The 24,712-nt window shown below is 32.4% G+C and overlaps 2 protein-coding genes across 2 annotated transcripts in view; one reads left to right on the top strand and one right to left on the bottom strand.

The window, feature by feature from the left end:
• RpL4 (ribosomal protein L4) overlaps positions 1-24,712 on the bottom strand; it is a 234,087-nt gene that overhangs the window by 65,802 nt on the left and 143,573 nt on the right. The window lies entirely within an intron of this gene.
• On the top strand, positions 1,044-22,790 carry Dic1 (Dicarboxylate carrier 1). Its single transcript, XM_080174330.1, has 10 exons — positions 1,044-1,191; positions 3,286-3,346; positions 6,632-6,682; positions 8,273-8,316; positions 8,549-8,654; positions 9,325-9,385; positions 9,639-9,732; positions 11,633-11,746; positions 17,374-17,514; positions 22,398-22,790. Exons 1-10 carry the CDS (start codon positions 1,090-1,092, stop codon positions 22,506-22,508), a joined length of 885 nt encoding a protein of 294 aa, XP_080030456.1. The 5' UTR covers positions 1,044-1,089; the 3' UTR covers positions 22,509-22,790.

Raw genomic sequence — 24,712 nt, 5'->3', positions numbered from 1 at the left:
TAACTTACCTTCTACGTTGTCTATGTTTCTGTCTGCTAGAGTATTCTTATGTAAACAGCTGATTGCTTGAAATTTTAGTTTAGCAGAAATATTTTGTAAATACTGAACTAACTAGTATAAACGTATGAAGTACATATTTATTCGCCTGTTGCGTGTGTGTAAGCGTAGCCTAGTGCGTAAATACATACGTGCATTTTTTCTAACTTTCTACCCTTTTTTATTTTAGTGACTTTTAGCGTACTATTAGATTGAATCATATGATCTATTTTAAACCTTTACATAGTGAAATTTTAATTGTTAAAAACTGTAATAAGGTGATTATTATATGAGATGTAACAATTTGAAAACTCGTTTGAAAACAAGTATTTTTTAAACTTGTATTTTATTGACATGAGACTTAGATAAACGATTAAAATTGGTTAAAATGGTTATAAATGTTAAAAGTGAATCTTTTCTGAATTTTTGGTTGGTCTGTCAGTCCTTAACGGATAGCTTTTTTATTTAGGAATGTTAGAATTGTTCTATCGATATATTATATAATTATATTTAAGAATCCATCTACACATACTAAAGGCATAGTTGCATGAAGTACATTTAAAAAGTTTGATTGCAAGCATAAGTAACAAGAATACTAAATAACATGTATAATTTTATTGCAATATATAGCACCACCAAACTCATGCTGTTTTTGTGAAAACAGGACTGCCATTTATGTTGCATATATCCAAAATATTGGATTTTCAAGTCTTGATTTTTTTAAACTACATTGAAAAAAATTAAAATTCTTTCATTCAAATATATGTCCTACTAAACTGAAAAAAATATGAAGTTCACTAAATTCAAATATAAATGCACTTTGTGATACTACCCCTTCACTAAATTTTCTACTAATTTGATATATATTAAAACCTATAAAACCCGGTTGGTTTTTAAAACTACCCCAAACCCACAAAAAACATTGTTTTGAGTTATGGGGCTAAGTTATGGGTTAGTAACCCTGTCCACCTATGAATAAAAGCTTGGACTTCCTTAAAGTGCTAAACACAAAAATATTTAAAACAAATAATTCAGAAACACCGATAACAAAAAATGGGTGACAGCTCTGAGGTAAAACTGATGGCCAGATGGTATTTCGGGGGTCTGGCCAGCGCGGGAGCTGCCTGCTGTACACATCCGCTGGATCTTATCAAGGTAGATACATATTTTTCACGTTTAGCGGTTTCCCTCAAAGTTCCGAGTGTATCACTGATTCCCCACCCGTTATTTGGAACTAAATTATAAATAAGGTGGGTGGGGCCTTTTTCGTTTGCTTGTTTATCTGTTAATAGGTTAGGTAAGGTAATGTTGGGTACAGGGTGGCCTCCAGAGTTAGGGCAACACAGGGTTAGGGCCCCCGTTGGGGTTAGGCATAGTAGATAAATTTAAACCCCATTTTTTTTTTTACAAAAAATGGTTAGAGTGAGGCCTCTATAAGCACCTTTAGGGAATGTATATGACGTTTTTTTCTACATTATCTTTTTAAACAGAAAACAAACTAGGTATTTATGTATGTTTTTATAAACTAAATAATATAAGAACTGCAGTATCTCTGTATTCAACCAAAAACACCTGCTAAAAATTATTAGTCTTAGAAAACTTGCTAGAACGTGAATTATTTTTATCTATTCATTTACTGAATACTAAAAAAGCATATAACTATAGTATTACTGTATTAAACTAGTCTGTTTGCTTTAAAAAATAAGTTTTGCTTGTGAAAACTTAACTCATTATTGTAACAATTATCATCTTTTTAAGTTCAAGTATGAGTCTTTTAAATTCCCATTTAGCTCTTTTTTATCACTAAAACCTTTTATTTAGCTCATGCGGGGTTCTTCCAGCTATACCTAACTAACCCAATCGACTAAGAGCAACACACCGTTTTTTCTTATCGTTAAAACATGTATAATAATAGATCAAAATGTTAAAATACACCTTATTGTGTTGCATTAATATTAGGAGAACAAAAAAAAAAACATGAGAGATAAAGTTTTTGTCTTAACTAGCGTCTGCGCTCCTAGCATCTTGGAGCTCTTATTTAGGAGAAAGGAAAGTAGGAAAATGCCTTGAAACCAATCTCAGATATAAAAATTAAATAGCCTTAAACCACCCAGGTACCTATAAGAAGCTTCCATAAAATGGAGAACTCAATCTGTTCACTAGATATTGAAATCTTAAGCTACAGATAAAAAAAAACTTTACTACTTTATATAATACTAGCGGCTTCGCGACCTATGAGAAGCTACTCAGTAAAGGAGAACCCGATCGGTTCAGCGGTTAGCGAGATCCTTCGCTACAAACAAGCAGACAGTTAATCAAACAGACAAACAGACAGACAAACATTGTTCTACTTTGTATTATAGAACATGTAATACTTATAATTGATGTAAAAATTGTTTGTATTGTATAAACCTACATATATAGATGGTGCCCTGGGGAACAGCAATTGTTTTGGTAATTAATTTACAATTAATTAGATACACTAAGAGGAACTAATAGTTTAGAGTGGCTACTCTTTTACTGCAATTAGTTTGTGTTGAAGCGTAGCTACACTATATCTTACTTGGTTTAGCCGTTTGTATATCAAGTTTTTGATCATAGGTTTTATATTTTATAGATTTTTGCCAATCAACTGTTTGATAGTCGGAGCTTTAAATTAAGGTTTAGCTTTGCATATGGTAATGTGTTACGCCTGTTAATTGGTCAAGTCATTCCTACTATTGATATAGAACTTTCGATTTGGATGAATTAAGATTCTTATTTTTTTTTAAATGCTACGCTCGTTATGGTTTTTAAGTTTATTTTAGATGCATTATTTTTATCGGTAATAAAAAACAATTTTTGTATGTGGGTGTTTTGTTTGTCAATAAACAAGTATACTTTTTAACATGTCAGATTTAATCAACCAACCTCCAAAATTTTCCAATAGGACTGTTCTAAACTTATATTCTTAATAGGTTAGATAAACATATACATATTTTTAAAATAATGACATATTCTTTTTTGTTTTTAATCTTTTCTATAAAGGATTGTAAAATTGAAAAATAGGCGGATTTTTTCGAAATTTTTTACCTTACTATGGGTTCAAATAAATGTTTAAGGGGTTTGGGGTATAAATGGAAAACGCATGGAAAGCAGAAAATTAACTGAATTCTTAAAGGAGGTTGTAACATTCACATGTTTTTTTTCAGTGGGGATATATAACCCCCCCCCCCGCATGTTATTTTTTTTATATCAAATGTTTTTCAGGTCCATTTACAAACCCAGCAGCAAGGGAAAATCGGTGTTGTGGGACAAACCATCAAAATTGGTAATTTTTTTTTAACACGCACGGTGTGTTCTATACAGCATTGTCGTGTCCATAACTATGTCTGCAACCATGTAACTATCTAACCAAGGAAGGGAAGTGACACTGGACTGTAAATTACAATGGTATTACTGCACCGTTATCTTATTTGATTATGAAAAAACTTTGGAAACTTTTATTGAATTTTTATTGGCTGGTCCCTGACTAGTAGTGTCCAAACTTTTGAACCAATAATTTCAATTTGCTGAAAAGGTAATTTTGTCACTATGTGGTATATACGTCAGTTAGTCGTCCATTGTCTTGTCCCTGGTTTAACCAAGAAAAAAGATAAAGCCAACAAGCAAAATAAATCTAAAATAATATTTGAGGGGTAGATAAAAAGATCGTCTTTACGACGATGCATTGACTCCCAAAATCACGAAACCTTTGCGAATATTTTTTTTTGAATTAGTTCCCTTGTTTGTTTCAGTTAGATTTATTCCCATTATATATTATAGCCTTTTAGATTAATTTTAATACCCCTAAACATAGCTAGGTATATTTTTTTAGTACAAATAAAGATCCTAGTCTCCTTTAAATTATGATTGAATATGATCGTATTTGTTGTTGAGAAAAAAGCTTTATATTATAAATCCTTTTTAAATAGTAATTTTAGGGAATGAAAACTTGGCCTTAAATGTGAGTGATTAGTGGCGTGATTTTTTTACATTTGCAAAGCTTTTCTCTTTCCACGCAAATCATGTTCTATAACGCTCTGTTTTATATATTAGTGTAATTCTGTAAATTCGTATTAATTCCTTTGTTATGCCTTTTTATTTAAATCTTTCCAGGGAAGCTTTTTTTGTACCGGAAAAAGCTGATTTAGATTCTCATAGGTCCCGGGAAGGTTTATAACTATTTTCTTTGGGATTGGGACACCCCTAACCCCCCCAAAAAATGAAAAATACCCCCCCTCAAAATTTTTTAAAAATTTTCAAAACTAAAATTAGAAATGAGGGGGGGTGAACCCCCCCCACAAAAAAAACGTCCACCCCCCAAAATTTTTTTTTACTTTTTAAAAAAAATCTAAAATAAGAAATTGGGTTTTCAAATTCGACTTCCCCCTCCTGAAGTGCCCCTAGAGGCCTCTAGGGGGCGTATCCGCTAGTTGTTATTTATTATAACAAACTAGTTGCCTCGCCTCTGACATCTAGAGGAGGGCGTAAGAAGTCTGGAACATAGCATAAAACCACACCTAGAGCTTTTTATAGCTTCCCTGAAAAGTACAACCTATTCAGGCAAGCAATTTTCTAGATTTTAAGAGTTGGACAAAAAACCTTACTACCTAAATTTCTTATACATCTTCATTTTTACAACGTTAATTCAGTTAAAGCTTTTACATTCAGACGCACTAACTACACAATATAACTGTATAGAGTATCTTCGCACTAAGAAATAAAATTACATAACAAATTAAAAAAAAGTTTTGACAAAGTCAAAAAATACTTCATAATATTTTCACAGTTTCACCAATCATAAGGATATTAGGTAGTAATCAGAACTGATAATTTAGTTCTTCATTTTAGAGAAGGTTGGCATAGGTCTGGGAATAAATTTAGGCATATTATTGCCCCTACCTCCCCAAGAAGCTAGGGTCACATCGACTAGTAATAAAATATGACATAAGAAGTGGTATATTAGCCTAAGGGGAAGGCATTCTTCTTTATTTCTTGTCTTGGGGGGGGGGGGGGGTTTCAATATTCGTCCTTTTATTGACTGACTTAGAAATTAAAGATATATATTAGCTATGCTACTAAAAGCATAGACGTTTAAGGGAGGAGGGGGGGGGGGTAAAGGGGTGATTAACCCCCCCCCAAACGAATTTGGGGGTGAGGCACCACCAAAATATTTTTATTTTACCCCTACCTTGGGGGTGCCGTAGGTACCCCCAACCATTTAGGAGGGGGTATTTACCCCTCCCAAACAATTTCAAGGGGGGAAATACCCCCCACCCAAAATAAAAAATCCCTAACAAAAAAAAATTTGGCGCTATTTTGGGTGGAGGGGGGTTGGGGGTAAACAAAATTTACCCCTGCCAACAGATTTTACGAGGGGTGATTACCCCCACCAAGCAAATTTTACCCCCGGGGTAAAAATTTTGGGGAGGGGGTAAAAAAAATTTGCGGCGTGCTTCGCGCGCCATTTTACCCCCAAAAAGCAAATTACCCCGCCCATTAAAAAGATTTCCCCCCCCCCCCCAAATAAAAAAGCTAGGACGCCCCTGACTAAAAGCAAAGCTTTAACCTTCATTTTATCTTAAACGCTGAGAAAACGTATCTGTTATAAAATTCTAGATTTAACCGGATCTAGGAAACTCCCCATAGCTCAAATGTTCTGTTTAGATAGTTTGAAAGCTAATAAAAGAAAGTTTTTTGATCACTCAAATATTGTGTATGCATTTTTCACTTCTATCGGTAAAATGAGTTTGAAAACAGTTAAAAGGACCTACGCTTGTAGGGGGGAGGGGGGGGGGGGTAATTTTCGCACCAATTTTTGTAATTAAACCTAAAATAAAAAGAGTTACAGCACTAAAATTTGGCATGGTAGTTGCTTTAAGGTAGAATATTTAATTGTGAAAAAAACTGTCAGAGTTGGCGGATTTTGGCGGCAGTCATTTTAACAGTTCCACAATGTACCATATTAATAATAAATATTCCAGTGCAACAACTCATTTTTAAAGTCCCTATAGGGGTCTTTTAGGTTTGGTTACAATGAAGTGGGACTTAACTGTTCTTGATATGATTGAAGGGTCAAAAAAAAATCTTGCTAGTTTTTAAATTTTGCGAAAGGCACTGTCGCAGTTTGCGGATTTATGAGGTTCTGTAAATATTTTGAAAATCGTGTTACAGCCGAGAGAGCTATACTCACCTGTTCATGATATTGCAGTATTTACAATTTACCGGAAGTTGTACACCTTTACAGTACTTTAACTTTGGATCTTATTCTTAACTATGACTTTAAACATGAAAATAGCTTAAAACCATCTAAGAGAAATTCTATTTTATATAATGAGTGACTTCGCCCCTAAAGGTGGTGGAATGAATTAACACATATTTACTTGTATTTGAAAAACAGGAAGTAAAAATTCAGATTTTTTTCTTCTAAGATTGGGGTTAAGCCTAGATCTTCGCCTAAGAAGTTGGTTTGGGTCCCACCCCACAATGCTTTGTTTAAAAAAAAAATAATGTTCCTTTTTGATTACCTAATCATATAAAACCAAAATAAATGTATTTTTTTTGTTTATTTTAGTGAAAGGTGAAGGAATCCTTGGTCTGTATAATGGTTTATCTGCCTCACTAGGAATATTCATATTTATAATGTTTTATTGGGTTTTCATTTTAATCAATGCAAATTATTTTACAAAAAAAATTTAACCTCCTAACTCTGAAAAAGTTCCTTATTCGTTCTATGTAATTAATAATACCAAAAAGGTAGTTTCACGAGAGGCATATAAATAAATATAGTTTAACCCATTAACTAGCAAAAAATATGCGGTTTACTAAATTAAGTTCAAGAAATTTTTAAAAATATTTCTAAGAGGAAAACGCCCTTTTTTTAGCTAAAAGAAGTAAACAGTTCACTGTGGGCTAGAATATAATCAAGACGAAAGTAAGTGCCGAGCCCTGAGACCTATGTATGGTGAAAATAGACATAAAACCATGATGATTCCAGGTAAAACCAAAATATTTCAGCGGGGGCTTTTTGAGAAAATTAGATTTGAAAATTTCAAGTTCAATTTTCACCCCCTAGGAGTTGCCGCATAATCAAGACAAGAAAAGCAAATATTATTTATTTTAAATTTTGAACAACTTTGCTTTTATAAAGTTCTTCATAAAACCACTCCTGAAGGGAGTTAATAAATGACCATTTTTATCACTTGCTTTGCAAAGGTCACGAAAATTCAGCCTAAAATAAATCATATATAGAGAGGTTTTAAGAAGGACTTCGTAAAAGCAAAGTTGTTCAAGATTTAAAATAAATAATATTTGCTTTTCTTGTCATGATTATGCGGCAACTCCTAGGGGGTGAAAATTGAACTTGAAATTTTCAAATCTAATTTTCTCAAAAAGCCCCCGCTGAAATATTTTGGTTTTACCTGGAATCATCATGGTTTTATGTCTATTTTCACCATACATAGGTCTCAGGGCTCGGCACTTACATTTGTCTTGATTCAATTCTAGCCCACAGTGAGTTGCTTCTATTTTGATATAAAAATCTGACAATTTAAAGAAAATTATTTTATTTTCTCAGCAGAAATTGTTATTTAACAACACAAAGTAGACAATAATTAATCTTCCTTTAGAAAAAGAAATATTTTATATATTTCAGCTAAAAAACAACGAGAAAGTTTTTAAAAGCGAAGCTTTTCTATAACTATGGTCGGTCCGTCCTTACGTCTGAGACGGATAGCTTTTTTCGTTAATGTCCGTTTGTCCTATCATTTCAGAGCTTCGCTTTTATGGATGTTGTCATCCTTGTTTTTTTTAAATTTTTTACTAACGGATTTCAAGATTTAAATCTTCGAATATGCTATATTTTTTTTTCTCCAACCCCTGACTAAAATTTAGAATACCTACGAATTGCCTATTAATATCTGTGTTTCTTATATAAATAAAATGTTCTTTTTAAGTTTCATTTTATTTTTTTTTTTAATTTATCATAAAAATATTGTCCTTAATTTTTTTAATCTTTAATTAGCAGTACATTTTAAGTGAGGCTCGGCAGTTGAACTTCGAAAAAATTGGAAAACTTCACTTGGATTCAAGCAAAGCGCTTAAAATATGACAGTTGCAGATTGTTTAACTACTTGCAGCTGCAGCTGAGTTCGCGGCTAATAGTAACTATTAAAAAGCTGTAATTAACATTGAAATAAATATGAATTTAAAACAGTGAGACAGTTAACCTACTCTACAACTAGATTTGCCATTTATGAGGTAATTTTAACTTATAAGTTGGAAAAAATGGACAATTTTTTTACTGTTTGTAAAGATTTTAAGAAATTTTGTTCGAGTGCCTTTTAATTTTGAATGTTGCTGAATTAAAAAGCTTTATAACCTATATTAACTGATTTGGTTATTTTACATTTGACTAAAAGTACTTTGATAAGATGTATATGATTAATTTTAAGCAATATTGAATGAAATCAAAGTGGTATTTATAATCTAGGTTGCCAAACAGAAGGTGTCGCCAAACGGGGAGCCAATTTCATTTGGACAGAGACTGTTGATGGCAGCCGTGGCCGGAGGTTGTGGCGGTATGATCGGTACTCCAGGTAAGATTTTTTTTATAATTTTTAGCAAAAATCAGGGACGTCCAAACTTTTTATTTTGAGGGGTGGTATTCCACCATATTTTACAAAAGTGGTTAACATGAGGGGTTTCAAAGTTTAAGGGGGATAATCGAATTTATTTTTAAAATTTGGAGGGGAGGAAATGATATTTTTCAACGCCCGAGAGGGGTAAACAGAAACACCCCTTTACCCCCACCCTAAGACGGATATGCCCACAATCAACTACATTAAAAGAATGCTTATTATTTTTAGTTTTTAAGATTTTTTTTTCTTTTTTAGAAGATATATAAACGACAAAGAGATAATTAATTTCCAGTATGGCTTCGAAACCGATCAATATCCGCTGGTTTAGAACCGGTTCAAAATCATACTGAAAAATCATGTAAATCATTGTATTACAGACAATTTTCTACTAATGTTAAAAAAATTATACCAGTTTTGTTAGTCCGGGCCTTCGACCCCTCGGATCTAACAAAACTGGCTTTAGTCTATTAATTTTTAACATAATTATCCACAGAAAGCTGACTATAACACGTTGCGATTATAACTATTATAACATCGAAAATAATGGATGGATAATAGACAATTTAAATTGGGCTACTGTATAATATTGGTACACTTAATAAAAGACATACCTATTTGCTTGATTAAGGTGATATGGTAAATGTAAGGATGCAGAACGACATCAAGCTGCCTAAAGACCAGCGAAGAAAGTAAGTCAAATTTTAAAATCCTAAAGACTCCAATGGACAGGGGTTTTATTATAGAAAGATAAATCGAGGTATAAAGGACAATTTCTCTCTGGAGGGTGGTGATAACCTCCCTCAAAACAGTTATAAATCTTCTCAGGTCCTATGAGAAGCTACATTAAAAGAGATACATGTCATGTCACTTCAGTGGTTAACAAGATACAGACACGCAGACAGACACAGATCCTGCTACTTTTATATAAGGATGATTTTTTAGTTACAAGCACGCTATAGATGGTATGGCTCGTGTGGCAAGAGAAGAAGGATTTTCTAAATTATTTTCTGGTGTCGACTGGGCTACAGGCAGAGCGGTAGGTCTTTTTTTCAGTAAAGGGATTTTAAGCAGGCGGAGGGTTGGGGAAGGGTGCTAAAGCCTGGGAAAAAATAGGGGAGGCGGATAAGACACTTTCTCGTATTCATTCGAATCCGGTGGATAGGAACCGGTTCTCATCCATACGAAAAAACTATGTCTAGCATCGTATTATATCCAGTTTTCTACGAATATAGGAATTCTATATCCGCGGAAAGCCGTTTATAATACGATACGAGAAATAACTATTATATAACCAAACCTAAAACGCAAAGAACACATCCAAAGAAAGAGTTATAGCATTGGCATTTTTTAATGGAAGTTGTTTTAATGAGGTATAATATGAACTGGGAATAAAAACCGCCGTTTTTCGGTTTTTCTCTTTCGCAGAATTCGATATTTTGAATCGTTTGAAACAAAAAATCACCCGCCTCCTACCTTTTATAGTTATACTTTAAGTTAAATACTTTTTCAAGTACGCACAGAAACAAGTAAATTTTATAGAAGCTATTACTTCTATAACTAAGTCTCATCCCACGTATGTTAAATATTAAATTATGTTCAATGATAAGTTTAAATTTTCTTTTAAAATATTTTACAATGGACAAAATTTTAGATCCTTTTCGTTTTCAAATTATTTTGCTGTATATTTTGTAAAGGATTTAATTTTTTAAAAAGGAAATGCTTTTCTACATCATGGGTGTATCCGTCTGCCTATAATGGACATTTCTTACTGTAAATTAAGTTTTTATGGACGTTCTATCGATTTCAAACTTTGAATGAAGATTTCTCTAACAATAAGGAATATTCCTGTAAGCAATGGGTTTTAAAAATCAATATAAGAAAGTCGGCACATACAGTTTAGACATACATAAACTTTAAAAATGTTAGCCGGTTTTAACCCACAAAGAAAACTTTTCTATAAGAGATATAAGATAAAAAGAATGCTATTTCCAGTACGGCTTTGCAACCGATCAATATCCGTTATATTAAAAACAATTTTTCATGAGTATTAAAGGACGCCTGCAAGAAATAACACGCTTTAACTGCTGAAAGACTGCCACAAGAAGACCCAATACCCCAAATTTAAAGCCTTCAGCTTCAATAACAAAAAAGTTCTAGGCATTTTGAAATAGCATTTTATGTACAATGGAATTTTTGAAAGATTTCCAATGCTCATAAAAGAAAAAAACAATATTAAATTACGTTGCCTAGACATAAAATTATAACCTTATCTTTGTCAGAAACTTAGATTGCCTGTAACTGATTACATTTTTACAATAAAAACACTACATTTCATAGTCAAAATCTATGAAAAAAAATCGATTTAAATTGCATTTTTAAACGAAAATCATAGCGGAAACAAAGGGGTAAACTAATACAAGCTTAGCTGTGATTGGTTGTTAAGCTGATTCAGCCTTCTGATTGGCTACAGTACATTCGGTACAATGCAAGTAAAACTTAATTTTTTTAATGATTTTGACTATAAAAATGGGTATTTTTATTGTAAAAATACAATTAGTTACTGGAAACCTAAATTTATGACAAAAATAAGCTTATAATTTTTTTTCTAGGCCACGTAGTTTAATTTCAAAGATTTCAACATGAGCATTGCAATTCTTTCAAAATTTCCATTGTACATAAAATGTCATTTTAAAATGCCTAGAACGTTTTTTGTTATAGAAGCTGAAGGCTTCAAATTTGGGGTATTTGGTCTACTTGTGGCAGTCTTTCAGCAGTTAAAGCGTGGTATTTCTTGCAGGCTTCCTTTAAGTAAAAAATAATAGCAAATGTATGTTGCCCCGAGCCTATGACCCCTTTGCTTCAACAAACATGAAATTAATCTTACTATCCGTGGAAAGCTGTCTATAATACGATGTGATAAATAATTTTTTTTATAGATTTTAATGACGATTGGGCAGCTTTGTTTCTATGACCAAGTAAAGATTCTGTTGTTATCTACACCTTACTTCACAGAGGGAGTCACCACACACTTTACTGCAAGTTTGTGCGCGGTAAGTTACATTTTTCCAGTATATGGCTTCCAAACCGATTAATATCCGCTGGATTAGAACTGGTTCTAAGCCATAATTAAAAATCATGTATGGTATCGTATTATATCCAGTTTTCTACGAATATTAAAATGTACAATCATAGGATCAAAACCAGTTCTGTTAGCCTGTGCCTTCGGCATCGCGGGCCTAACAAAACTGGTTTTAATTTTGTATATCTTTAATCGCGAAAAGCTGATTATGATACGATGCAATAAGTATGCAATTGCACAGTTTGTGTGCGGTAAGTATAGTTATTTCTTTCATCGTATTATAAACCGCTTTCCGCGGATATGGCCTATTTTCTTCGTTTTTAATGCAAATAATAGAACAACAAAAAAATATTTCAGTTTTTATTTAAAAAGTAGAGTAAAATCTAAAAGAAGGTGTATCAACTTTTTTTTATAGCTAGCCGGTTCTTTTAGTAAGTAGTAGATGTAAAATTTTTCATAGAATTCAAATATGCAATCGGTTTTTTTGTAGACCTCTTATTTTTTAAGTAATTTAAGTTTTTTAAAAAAATAATTAAGTCGGTTTTAAGGTACTAAAACGCAACAAAATAAAAGAAGAAAATTGCCAGTAAGAACAAAAATAGTAAGATCTTTAATTTGACACCTTACTTTTAGAATTCTGTTGAGTAATTATTGAAAAAATCTATTTTTTTAACCTCGGTTTAATAAAAACTTTAGACCTAAATATTTTCTCAAACAGACATAAAAAACATGGGTTCATATATACCTTTAGAATCAGAAAAATATTACGAATCCATTGTAAGCAAAATTGAAAAAAAGTAAAAAAATATAAAAATGGCCAATTGTATTTTTTGTTCTGGCAACACTATCGTCTTCCCTTTTTTACCCCCTCTTTACCCCCTCTATACCCCCTTCCCATTTTTATACTCAATTCAAAAGTTAAGACGTTGCCTGTACAATATAATATGATATTTTCATAAAATTCCTTTTATTGTAGTTTATATACTATATTGTAAACTTTTTTTTCAATTTTGCTTACAATGGATTCGTAATAATTTTCTGATTCTAAAGGTATATATGAACCCATATTTTTTTACTTGTGAAATGATAAAATTGAGTTCAAAGTTTTTATTCTCGTTGGTTTAAAAAAATCGATTTTTTCAATAATTACCTGACAGAATTGAAAAAGTAAGGTGTCAAATTAAAGATCTTACTATTTTTTTTCATAATGGCCATTTTCTTTCTTTTTTTTGTTGCATTTTAGTACCTTAAAATCGACTTAATTTTTTTTTTTTAAACTTAAATTACTTAAAAAATAAGAGGTCTACAAAAAAACCGATTGCATATCTGAATTCTATGAAAAATTTTACATCTACTACTTACTAAAAGGACCGGCTAGCTATAAAAAAAAAGTTGATACAACTTCTTTAAAACTTAGGTGTCAACGTCTAAAAGTGGTTTTTAGCGCATTTTTCTTATGCTCCAATATTCAACCTTTTGCAAGAATGGCTGCTTAACAGTAACACTTCAAAGTTGAGATATAGAGCTAAAAATGTATACAGATACTATTAGGGACATGTACTAAAACAAATCAAAGTTTGAAGGTTATATCTCAACCAGGGAGGGAGTACTGGCCACCCAAAGTCGACTACAGAAAATCCAATTTTTTTCTTGCAATAGGTAGAAGATTTAGGCATAAGAAAAATGCGCTAAAACCATTTTTAGATGTTGACACCTAAGTTTTGAATTTTAGATTTACTATACTTTTTAAATAAAAACTGAAATATTTTTTTGTTGTTCTATTATTTGCATTAAAAACGAAGAAAATAAGCCATCAATCATTAAATTATGACAACTATAAGTGGGGTAAAATTGCTTTCAAAAAAGGTTCTCATAAAAAAACACACTGTATTACTGAAAAAATGTAGATGCTCAAATACAATAGAAAAAAAGTAAGTGCTAAAATACAATTGTTAAAAAAAACATTTATGTAAAATGCTTTTTATATTAATAGAAAAATGTTATGCTCACCGTTAAAATCGTCATAAGCTCTAGTTTTTAAATATATAAGAATTATACCTGGGCTAAGTCTAGTTTGTGTGCGGTAAGTAATATTTTTGTTAGAGTTGGGTCGGATAACCTGATATTGAAATTGCAAAAAAACGTTTTTTTCATGAAATGGTGTTTAATATATAAAAAGGATTAAAACTTAAATAAAATGTATCTATTAAGTTGATTTACTTAAAAGCAATTAATCAAATGTTACTTACTTATTGCTATATATTAGCAAGAATTAATGCTTTTGACTGTTTGTTACAGGGATTTTTATTGTATAGTATAAAAGATTATATTGCTGAATCTATGAAAATGGGGATTTTGTTTACCATAATATGGGTTGTTGTTGTTGTTGTTGTAGCCATGATTCTCTGAAGTTAGGACTCACGGAGACTGGAAGTGAGAATCCTTTGGCCAATCTTAGATTGGTAAGCTTCGCGCACAGCTGATTGTATTCTATGTTACATTACAAGCTGACCCGCAATTCTCAGGGAAGCTACTCAATTATTACATCACCCTGGCCTAGAGTTTTGGCAGGTGTTCCATATTAAACCACCCTAATTAATGGCACTCTCATACGAGGACCATAATATGGGCGGCATGAACAATAATTTGTCATCTATTGGAACCCAGCTTTTACCAATAATGAAATTAATTCGAGAAAAAAATCACGAAACCAATACGATTACGTGTTTTTCAGCTGTCGTTGGTGGCCAATTTAACGTAAAATTGACGACCTCTACATTTACCCCCAAATTATTATTTTAGATTTATTTCGCTTGTTGGTTATATCTTATTCCTGATCTGTACCTGTAAATGTAATAATATTAAATCCATGTTTATAAAATGCAAAATATTTGTATTAAAAGATTGTGTACTAGTGTAGATCATAAATTTCATTTTGTCAAAAGGATTTTCTTTTCATAATCTTAATTTTCTTCCAACATGAATAATTTCATGGCTGATGCTTTGTTATCAACAAGAATGAATTATGTACACAAAAAAAACTTTAAAAGAGAATTCATTTAGACAACTATACAAGTAATATTTTTTTTTCTTCTCATAATTGTTATTTCAATATAGTCAAGCTTGTTGCACCGAGACTTTTCGGAGGACAAAAATGTGCCTTCCTCACTCCCTCACTATCTTTTTAGTAGGTTTTGATCATGGAATTTCCTTTAGGCCGTTTATGATGTTTATGAGACCGTTTATCTGTCTCTCTGTGTGTACTGTAGGTGCTCTCGTGCCGTTGAACAAGAATGGTTCTCCTTTACAACGTAGCTACTCATAGGTCTTGGGAAGGTTTTAAACTATTTTTGGGGTTAGGGTATCACCTCACTCAAAAGAAAAGTCTCCTCTTGAAAAAGTAACTCCCCTCCAATACATTTTTATTATTTTTAAAACTATAATTTAAACGGAGTGGGGAGGGGGGATCAACTTCTCCCTGCACCAAGTGCCCATAGAGGCATCTATAAGCGTAACAGTTATTAATAATATAATGCCATGAAAGGGGGGGGGGGTTGATGCAACCATCTCGTAATCAATGATTAAATGGCACTTAAAATTCGAATTTCGATCTGAAATTTTTAATGAGTAATCCTTGGTAGGTCTATTTTCCCTTAATCGAACAAAAATTTGGAAAAGTAACGGCTGGCGGCTCAGCCGTTTAGCCGTTTTTTCCTATTTTCAGAGCAAATTCATCATTAATTACATAGGAATCAACTTTTGAAAACATATTTTTGGTTTAATTCATGTTAAATGATAGCAATAACCATTTTTAAAATTTCTAGTACCAACAGCTACCGGCTAGAACCGTTTGATAAGGTTTTTGAGCGACAAAAAGTATTATGTGGAGATAGGTTTCGTGACTAATTTGCTCTTAAGATAGCCCAAAAATGGCAGAACGGCTGAGCCGCCAGCCGTTAGCCTTTACTTTTCCAACTTTTTGTTCGATTTAGGGAAAATATACCTACCATTTATTATTTATGCAAAATTTCAGATCGAAATTCGAATTCTAAGTGCCATTTAATCATTGATTACGAGATGGTTGCATTAAAACCCCACCTACTGAGTTATTAAATCGTTCTTACCATCATTACCTCATATAACCTTATCCAGCGGCAGCTAGATACAACCTCATCCAGCTAGATACAACCTCATCCAGCTAGATACTTAGGTATATATGGGATGTGCAATGTCCTAGTGGGAATTAAAGTTTATAAGTATAAATTGTGTAAAATTGTAATTATTGATAAAATAGTGCCATAAAATTAGTTATACACTCGTTCTTACCATCATTACCTCATACAACCTCATCCAGCTAGATACTTAGGTATATATGGGATGTGCAATGTCCTAGTGGGAATAAAAGTTTTTAAGTATAAATTGTGTGAAATTGAAAGATGTTCACTTTGTTGTAACTGTAGCTACTCTGAAAGTAGTAAAAATTGCATAAAATAGGTTAATCTTCATATTCTGTTGTGGTTTAGTAGTAGAATTTAGTATTTTTGGTTCGTCATTCATTGATCACTTACTTTTAATTAACTTTAATCGAGCATCATCTTTGTTTTTATCTTACATGTTTTATTCTGAAATAAAATAACAAAAGTAATATCATATCAGTAATACAATGGAAAATAGAGCATAATCTTCCCCAATTTTTTCTTCAAATTTTTTACTTTTTTTTAATTGTGGGGAAAAAAATTAGATTAGAAAATTATGTTGTTAATAATGCCTTTCTGCAGTCTAATAAACAACAAATATCTAGGTATAAAAAAGGGGGGGGGGAGGGGGGAAATGAGTACAGAAACAATTATTGCTATTGAGTTCCTTTGGATTTTAGGTTGGCCCTCCCCCTTGTTTACTTCTAACTTTGATGTTCTTGTTATCTAAACTAATCTTGCTGTCCTAGTTCTACTTCTATAACAATATAGTAAGCAATGACGTCACTATTTTAAATTGAACAAAACTAGAGGAAAAAATTAAACTTCCAACGTGAGTGGGTTTTATATATTTTATTTAATTTGTGTAGGATAAAGTCTAGAGTACTATTAATATTTCACATTTTGTTAATAAAAACTTTATTTCAGGAAATTTGCTACGGGTAAATTTATTGAAAGTCTTTTTGATCCAATATTTTTTTTCAAATTAAGGCAGCTTTTTTTTTAGCATACCAGAGTATATGCTAAGGTTATGTAAGAGCTTTTAGCTTAGTTTGTGCTATTCTAAATCAGGATGCACACGCGACCGTGGCTTAACATGCAGTGCATCCGCTCGTCGCCAGGGAGGTGATGGGATCGAGTCTCGGCTCAATACCGCGTCAAAACTAAAATGGTTCTTACTATATCTGTGTCAGATTCGCGACATTAATAGATAGAGTAAGGGGAACGCCTTGGCCTAGAAAAGGTGCAACTCATTAACATACACAGGTTGGATTTAATGACAAAGGCCGTGCCTAGGTGGCGTTAAGAGGACTTTAACCCAAAGCGACACAGAGCCTCCTATTGGTCATTACATTACAGCCATAAAACTGAAAGAAGATGTTAATAAATGTGTGATATTTAGGGAGCTATAGCCACAACAATGACCCAGCCACTAGATGTTCTCAAGACAAGATCAATGAACGCCAAGCCGGGAGAATTCAGCTCTGCGATGCACCTGATCAAGTATACTGCTCAAAGTGGTGGACCCATGGCATTTTATAAGGTAAGAATATTTCTTTTGCCATCAGGGATCTTAAGGGACAAGACAATGATCGATAAATTGATGTACATCCCTAATGATGATACACAAATGCAGTTTAATTAAAATTAGAGTTTTAACCTTTTAAAAGGTAAAACTGTTTTAGTGGCTATTAGCATAGAAAACTATATGTATTATTATACCTTCTCATATGATAATGTATCATATATGGTCCTAGGACAAACACAGGATTCCCAATCGTCGGAGTGGAAACTTCCTAACCTATTTCAACTTTTTTAGAGGTTTTTAAATGCCCAACCCTGCGGGAGGCTTATTTGTATATTTATATTTTAACCTAACATATTACTAGCGGCTTCACCCGTAGCATTTAGGGGCTTTGCCCCAAGAGGAAGTGAACTTGGTTTGATCAGTTTCTCTGTAGGAAATTAAGTTGAATTTAATTTTAAAGAATTTTATGTGAACACATTGTTTAATAAATAAGAAAAAATGGGGGGGAGTTGTTTTTTTTGGGACAGGGGGGGGGGGTCCAACATCCCAAAGAAAATAGCTTTAAACCACCACATTATATTTCCTGAAGAGTAGAATCCAATCAGTTCAGCGGTTACCGAGATAAGAAGCTTCAGACGTTCGGACGGACAGACATGAATCTACTTTGTATTATAGATAAGAAAGAAAATATGATCAATTTTTACATTTTATAATTTACCAGGTAAAATTTTAGTTGTGACCATTAAAAAATTTAGTTTTAAAGGGGGGAGGCGGATGTGCCACTTTTTGAAACCAAAACTAAAAGACAACAAAGGAACTCGACTAAAAAAAGAGTTACAGGTCTGAGATTTTGCATGGCAGTTGCTTTATAGGGGTACAATATGGAACTGTGAAGAAACGGCGGCGCAACCGCCGAAAACCGCCGTTTCCCGCCGAATTTTTTTTGCAATTTCTCGGCGGTTTTCGGCGGTTGCACCGCCGTTTCTTCACTGTTCCATATTGTAACTGCCATGCAAAATCTCAGACCTGTAACTCTTTTTTTAGTTGAGTTCCTTTGACTTTTAGTTTTGGTTTCAAAAAGTGGCACATCCGCCTCCCCCCTTTAGATTTAAATAGCAGTGATTGCGGATTATAAGTTACAAAAGGGTTTTATTTTATAGTTAACCTTATAAAGTAACATAAAGATACAAAGATCGACCCCCCCCCCCCCCCACACACTCTGAAGTGCCTCTAGCCGCTATAGTACAGTGCGTATAGTTTCAGTAAATTGCTATCCAGAGAAAAAATATATTTTCCCATAGTTATAATCCTTATACTAAAGTAACAGGATGTCTGTTTGTCTGTGTGTTTGTGTGTTTGTGTGTTTGTGTGTTTGTGTGCTTGTGTGTTTGTGTGTCTGTGTGTCTGTACCGAAGGATCTCGCTAACCGCTGAACCGATCGGGTTCTCCTTAACAGGGTAGATTCTTATATGTCTCAGGAAGGTTTTTAACTATTTTGGGGGAGGGTACCACCACCCTCCCAAGAGAATTCACAAAAAAACGAAATTTTTTTTACGTTCTCAATTTTAGAAAGAGAGTTCAACGCAAACATAAACGTCAAATGTAATATTTTTTTTACTTTTAAAATCTAAAATAAGAAATTGGGTTATCAAATTCGACTCCCCCCTCCTCAAGTGCCCCTAGAGGCCTCTAGGGGGCGTAGCCGCTAGTACCATATAATTTATTAAATGTCCTGCCTTATCCAATGTAAATATTTTCAGAGTGCAAAATTCAATATTGAAAACTTAAAAGCTTTTAGTAAACACAGGGTTAAAGGAATAGTTATTTATCTCGTAGTATTATAAACAGCTTTCCGCGGATATAAAAATGCACAATTATGAGATTAAAACTAGTTTTGTTAGACCCGAGATGCTGGAGGCACAGCCTAATAAAACTGGATTTAGTATGATTGTACATTTTATATTTGTAGAAAACTGGATATAAAACGAAACGATGCAGGATTTTTCAGTAATGCTTAGAACCCGTTCTAATCCAGCGGATATTAATCGGTTTCGAAGCCATAATGGAAAAAGTTTGTTTTAACCTTTTACTATCAAGTCCCCCCAGACCTGAATAAGTTGTGGATTGGGAGGGGGGTGGGGGTTTATTGGTTTCCCTCTATTTTCTCAGTATTTATCAAGGATAGAGGACTATATTTTATGTTCTTTACTTTTTTCTTTCTAATACAATTAAGCCTTTGGCTTTTTTGATCCTTACCCCTTTTGAAGTCTTGTAAATACTGGGTCAAATAAGTGATTGTAAAGATGGCTCTGCATTATTAGATTCACGTTTTCTTTCGAATAAATATAATTTTACCAAAGGGTTGGTTGTTGGGTCAAGCCAAATTTTTGGGAGATTATATTGGACAAATTTTATGTATGCTTAAGGGTAACCAATTTTTCTATCACATTATTCCTTCTATGAACATGTATAACTTGAAAGTTTTTATGTCAAAACATATTTATGTACCATATTTCAGTTTTATAAAATTGCTATTACCAATAACAACATTGCAATTTTTAACTTCCATTAAATCATTGACTTTTTTTATGGAAATTTAGCACCTAGAACCTAAAATAACCTATCAAAAGCTACTGTGAAAATACTACGAAACCCGCTACTTTCTTTTCTTTCCATGGTTTAATTTAGTTTTATGGCTTTTAATGATCTTTCAAAATATATTTGGTAATTAATCCCATTTCAGGGGTATATTGCCAGATTGTCGAGACTCTTACCACAAACCTTGCTAATGTTTCTCTTCTATGAGCAACTAATAACTAACTTTGGACTGTTACAAGTTAATAGCTCTTGATAGAGGTAATCATTGATATCAATGCTATGAACTTGGGGGGGGGGGGGGGGTGTATTGTAAAATTACTGAGGTTCTAAATAGGTGATAGTAGTAAAAATCCAGGAAAATTTTGTGTACACTATTATTATTCTGTAAGTGTATAGCAGAGAATCATTTTACTTTGAAACAAGGATAATTATTTTCAATAGTGGCAAAGGTTTTTTTGGTTTTACAATTAAATTATATTGCCAAACTTACAGTAATAGAATTTTTTTCTTGAAAAATAAAAGTTAAATAATTTCCAAAATTAAACTTTAAAAGTTGTGACGTTGTATACTGGATGTTTAACTCATACTCAGGGACAAGGGAATGCTATGACAAATAACAATAAAGGAAAATTTCCCCACAACCCCCGTCCCCTTTTCCTCCCCTTCTTTCCCACCCCTCTTCAGTTACATGACAAAAACAAAATATACCACCAGACACTTTATAAGGTTTCGGGATTTTTTTGTAGAATTGTTGGTTAGAATAGCTACCCCTGCATACTTATTAGAAGGTTTCACTTTACAGATGTAGCTTTACAGTGAAGGGCTATTGAAGTGACAGTAAAGGAAAGGGAAGGGACAGGGAAGCGGAAGAGAATGAAATTTAATGGGAAGGGTAATATAAGGAAAGTGAGGTAATTGGAGAATAAATCCGCAACCCCATAACATTACAGAAAGACAGACAGACAAACGACAGACAGAAAGATATTCTGTGATAGGAACTAGTAATTTTATATTGCGATTGTAGCCTTCTCTGGAATCACCAAAAAAAATTTTATGTAAATCTAAATTCTTAAGAAAACTAAATGATTTTGATACTCATGTATTCTTCATTTTTATATTAATAATCTCGTTTATACAGATGTGAATGTTTGAATAGAAGCTTTGCTAATAAAAAATAAGATATTTTGGTCAATTTATTAAGTTGACTTTGATATATTATTATAAATCCTCTAGAATTTATAATCATTATTTAAAAGTACTTGGATGGCTATCTGTTTGTAGTGAAGCATTTCGCCACCAGCTATAACGATATGGTTCTCCTTCAAAGTGGAGCTATTTATAGGTCTAAAGAAGTTTAATAACCATTTTTTTTATTACAAATATTCAATAGCAATTGCTTTACTATTAATTTGATCTTACACCAGATTATCATGTTCTCTAAAAAAGTGGATTGATTGATTGATTAGCCATAGTTTCTTAGGGTTTGAACCTAAGTAGTCATGGAGTAGGCTGAGACACTTTTGTATAGCCACTAGGGCTATCAAGCTCCACGTTCAAGTACATTATGACTTGACCCGCTATCTCATGAGAGCTACTCATTATTACCTCACCCTCGCCGAGTATGGCAGGTGTCCCAAATTAAGTCACCGTAATGAATGACACTCTCCGCAGAGGAGCTTGGGATAAGGGTAGTACTGATATTATGTACGTGACTATTGAGTATCCAAACTTACTCAATAATCCCCTTCTTACACAACCAGGGGAGCTTATTGCTGGCTCCTTTACCCCAATCCCTCCCCTCCTACTGGATGCACAAACTGACCAATAAATGACCGGCGAAATAGCAACCTATATTGATGACAATTTTCCCCTTTTAAAACATCCACGTACATTCTACATCCATTCCACAATCAAATATGACGGCCCAAATTTGTTAACCTTTTTAAAACTTAAAGCGAAAGTAAAGGGTTGACTCGCCTCCATATTCCCGCTTGTGTCCTATTCATTCATTGATTTCTAAACCGGTTATAGCTGTCGACTTTCACATCTCTTGGAGGCTTGGTATAGGTATGTTTTGAAAAGTTTGCTACTTGAAAAGCACGTAATGAGAAACAACTTTTCATCTAACAAAACTGGCATTCATTTTTATTCAAATATTCGTGGAATATTGTCTATAATACGATACTTGCTTTTACAGTATGGGTGAGAAACTGTTCTAATCCAGCGGTTTCGGTGCCTAATGGAAAACACTGTAATACATTTTTTTTTACTTTAGATTATTAAAAGGATTCTTTTTTCAGGGCTACATACCTGCTTTTGTGAGACTGGCTCCCCAGACCATCCTAACTTTCATATTCTTTGAACAGCTCAGAAATAACTTTGGTTTTCTGCCAGAGCAGAAGAAGGAATGATATTTCATTCCAAAGGTTAATTTGCAGCTGCCAAGTATCAATATGAATGTTATTAAGGTGGTTCTACAAATGAGTTAACATTTCATGTTAAAAAATAGCCATAATTAGATCCATTGTAAAAATAGCTAAATTTTACATCTGAATGTTTTTTAAATGACCCAAATATTTTGGTATAATATATGAATTTAGCATTTTTGTAGGATACCTTACAGAACCTCTAAGGGCCAATAGTTACTTTATTTCAGAGATTACAATATAATTATAGTAGTTGAAGAAAGAAAACGATTTTAGCAAATGAATATCTTTAATAAAATAAATGTTGTTGATATCCAATGGATATGAAAATAATGTATTAATAAATTTTATGTTTGTATCTCATTCCTTTGAATGAGAGCTAACATAATAATTTTGTTGATTTTTTTATAAAAATTTGTTTCTTCTTAAAGATTATTTAAAAGTAAAGTTTTTATTTTTGTTCTTTAAAATTGGTGAAAGAAGCACGATTTAATAAATGTAAGTAAAATTTTTTTTTTCAGCTGCATTTGAAAAAGACATCAAATTCATTGTTCACCAGTTTTATTTGATATATAATATATTTTTTTGTTTGTTACTTTGATTCTATTTTAATTTTCTATGGAAAGAGTATTTTTTAACCTAAGATAACAAAAAAATAACCCTTATAGCAGGGGACCAAAGGCAAGGATGTTCAAGATTTTTTTTTGAGGGGGGGCTGATTTAATACAAACCTAAAGTTCTTTTTGTAGCAGTAAAATCCACATTTAGGCGTATGAAATATCTAATATTTTGCCTAATTTGTAACAACTCATGACTTTGGGTCCTGGTACTATATTTTTTTTTTTTGGGGGGGGGGGAAGGGTATTACAACCCCCTTACACTCTTCTTTCTTGGGCGTCCTTGGCTAGAAGTTCCTTCTTAATTAGAGTGCAGTTGTTTTGGAAGATTTCAGAGGATTTCAATGCCTGAAGTTTTATTTCTAAAAAAAATACCATCAGCCAAAATCTGCCAAATATTTAATTTTAAAATTTGTTGTCAGGGTTAGAATTGTACTTTGCCAAAACCTAAATAGTTGCTCATGTACATTACATAAGATTGTTGAAAATATGTACAATGTACATTTTATTTTCATGATATTACTTCAATATAACTTTACACTTAACAGCACAGAAAAGAACTTCTAACAAATTATTACAATCATATTAAAGATATGTTAACAAAATTTAAAAATTTACATTAGAAAAATTTTGGATAAAAAATGTTTCCTTTTAAATATCATCGGTAACTTTGACAAAGCTAGCTAAATATTTTTTTATCCAAAGAAGCACTTTTCACTGTTGAAAATGATTTAAAAATTAATTTATTACAGGGTTATTAATTTTTTCTAAGATAGTTTTCAATTTAGAATGTATAATGACCTCTAGTACCTAAAGCAACATTCACCTGTAGATTGACATATAATATAGTAAGATAGATAGATAGCTGTGATTTGCAATCATAAATACCTATATTCAATCAAATCTTCCATGTATTAATTTAAAAGAGTGCTAAATATAGATGTGCTGAATTTTAAATTCCAAATGTGTACACAGTTTCTGAGGTGTTTCCTCATCCTATATCAATATTCACTACTAGCTAAAAAAGCTTCAAACTTTCAAATTTTGAACGTTTAAACGATTTATACATTCAAAACTTTAATTTTCAAATTTTTTTTTTTGTAAGTTTGAAGCTTTTTTAGCTAGTAGTAAATATTGAGATAGGATGAGGAAACACCGCGGAAACTGCGTACACATTTGGAAATTAAAATTCAGCACATCTAAATATATGATTTTAATTTAGAGATAAAGGAATAGGCAATTCTAATCAATAAAATTTTAAAAAATGATAATTTACCTATTGCTTTAACTCTGAGTAGAAAGTACTAAAATGAAATAGGAACCTATTTTTATCAATTTGATTAAAGCAATAAAACTTTTGGCCATTGTCCCTTTGGTCCACCTATTTTAACGTTCAATTAAAGGTTAAATTGGAATTAAACTGACAAGAAAGTCGAAAAAAATTTAGATTTTTAACAAAAAAGTATTTGATTTAAATTTTAAAAGGCTTAATATTTATCTCTGTTCCTTTAGGACAATACACATAAAAGAACTAATAACGAAAAAAATGTATAATTATATTTAAGGAATGCC

Source organism: Acartia tonsa, chromosome 10, assembly GCF_053477335.1.
Source record: "Acartia tonsa isolate MP-2025a chromosome 10, ASM5347733v1, whole genome shotgun sequence".
Taxonomy (NCBI): Eukaryota; Metazoa; Arthropoda; class Copepoda; order Calanoida; family Acartiidae; genus Acartia; species Acartia tonsa.
The sequence above is the reverse complement of the archived record's forward strand: the minus strand, read 5'-3'. Positions and strand labels throughout refer to the sequence as shown.

Excerpts from the sequence above, each read along its gene's own strand:
- Dic1 (XM_080174330.1), top strand. The coding sequence starts at position 1,090 with ATGGGTGACAGCTCTGAGGTAAAACTGATGGCCAGATGGTATTTCGGG. Across the intron at positions 6,683-8,272 it reads TGGTTTATCTGCCTCACTAG|TGAGACAGTTAACCTACTCT; the intron begins GAATATTCATAT and ends AATTTAAAACAG. Across the intron at positions 17,515-22,397 it reads GACCCATGGCATTTTATAAG|GGCTACATACCTGCTTTTGT; the intron begins GTAAGAATATTT and ends TTCTTTTTTCAG.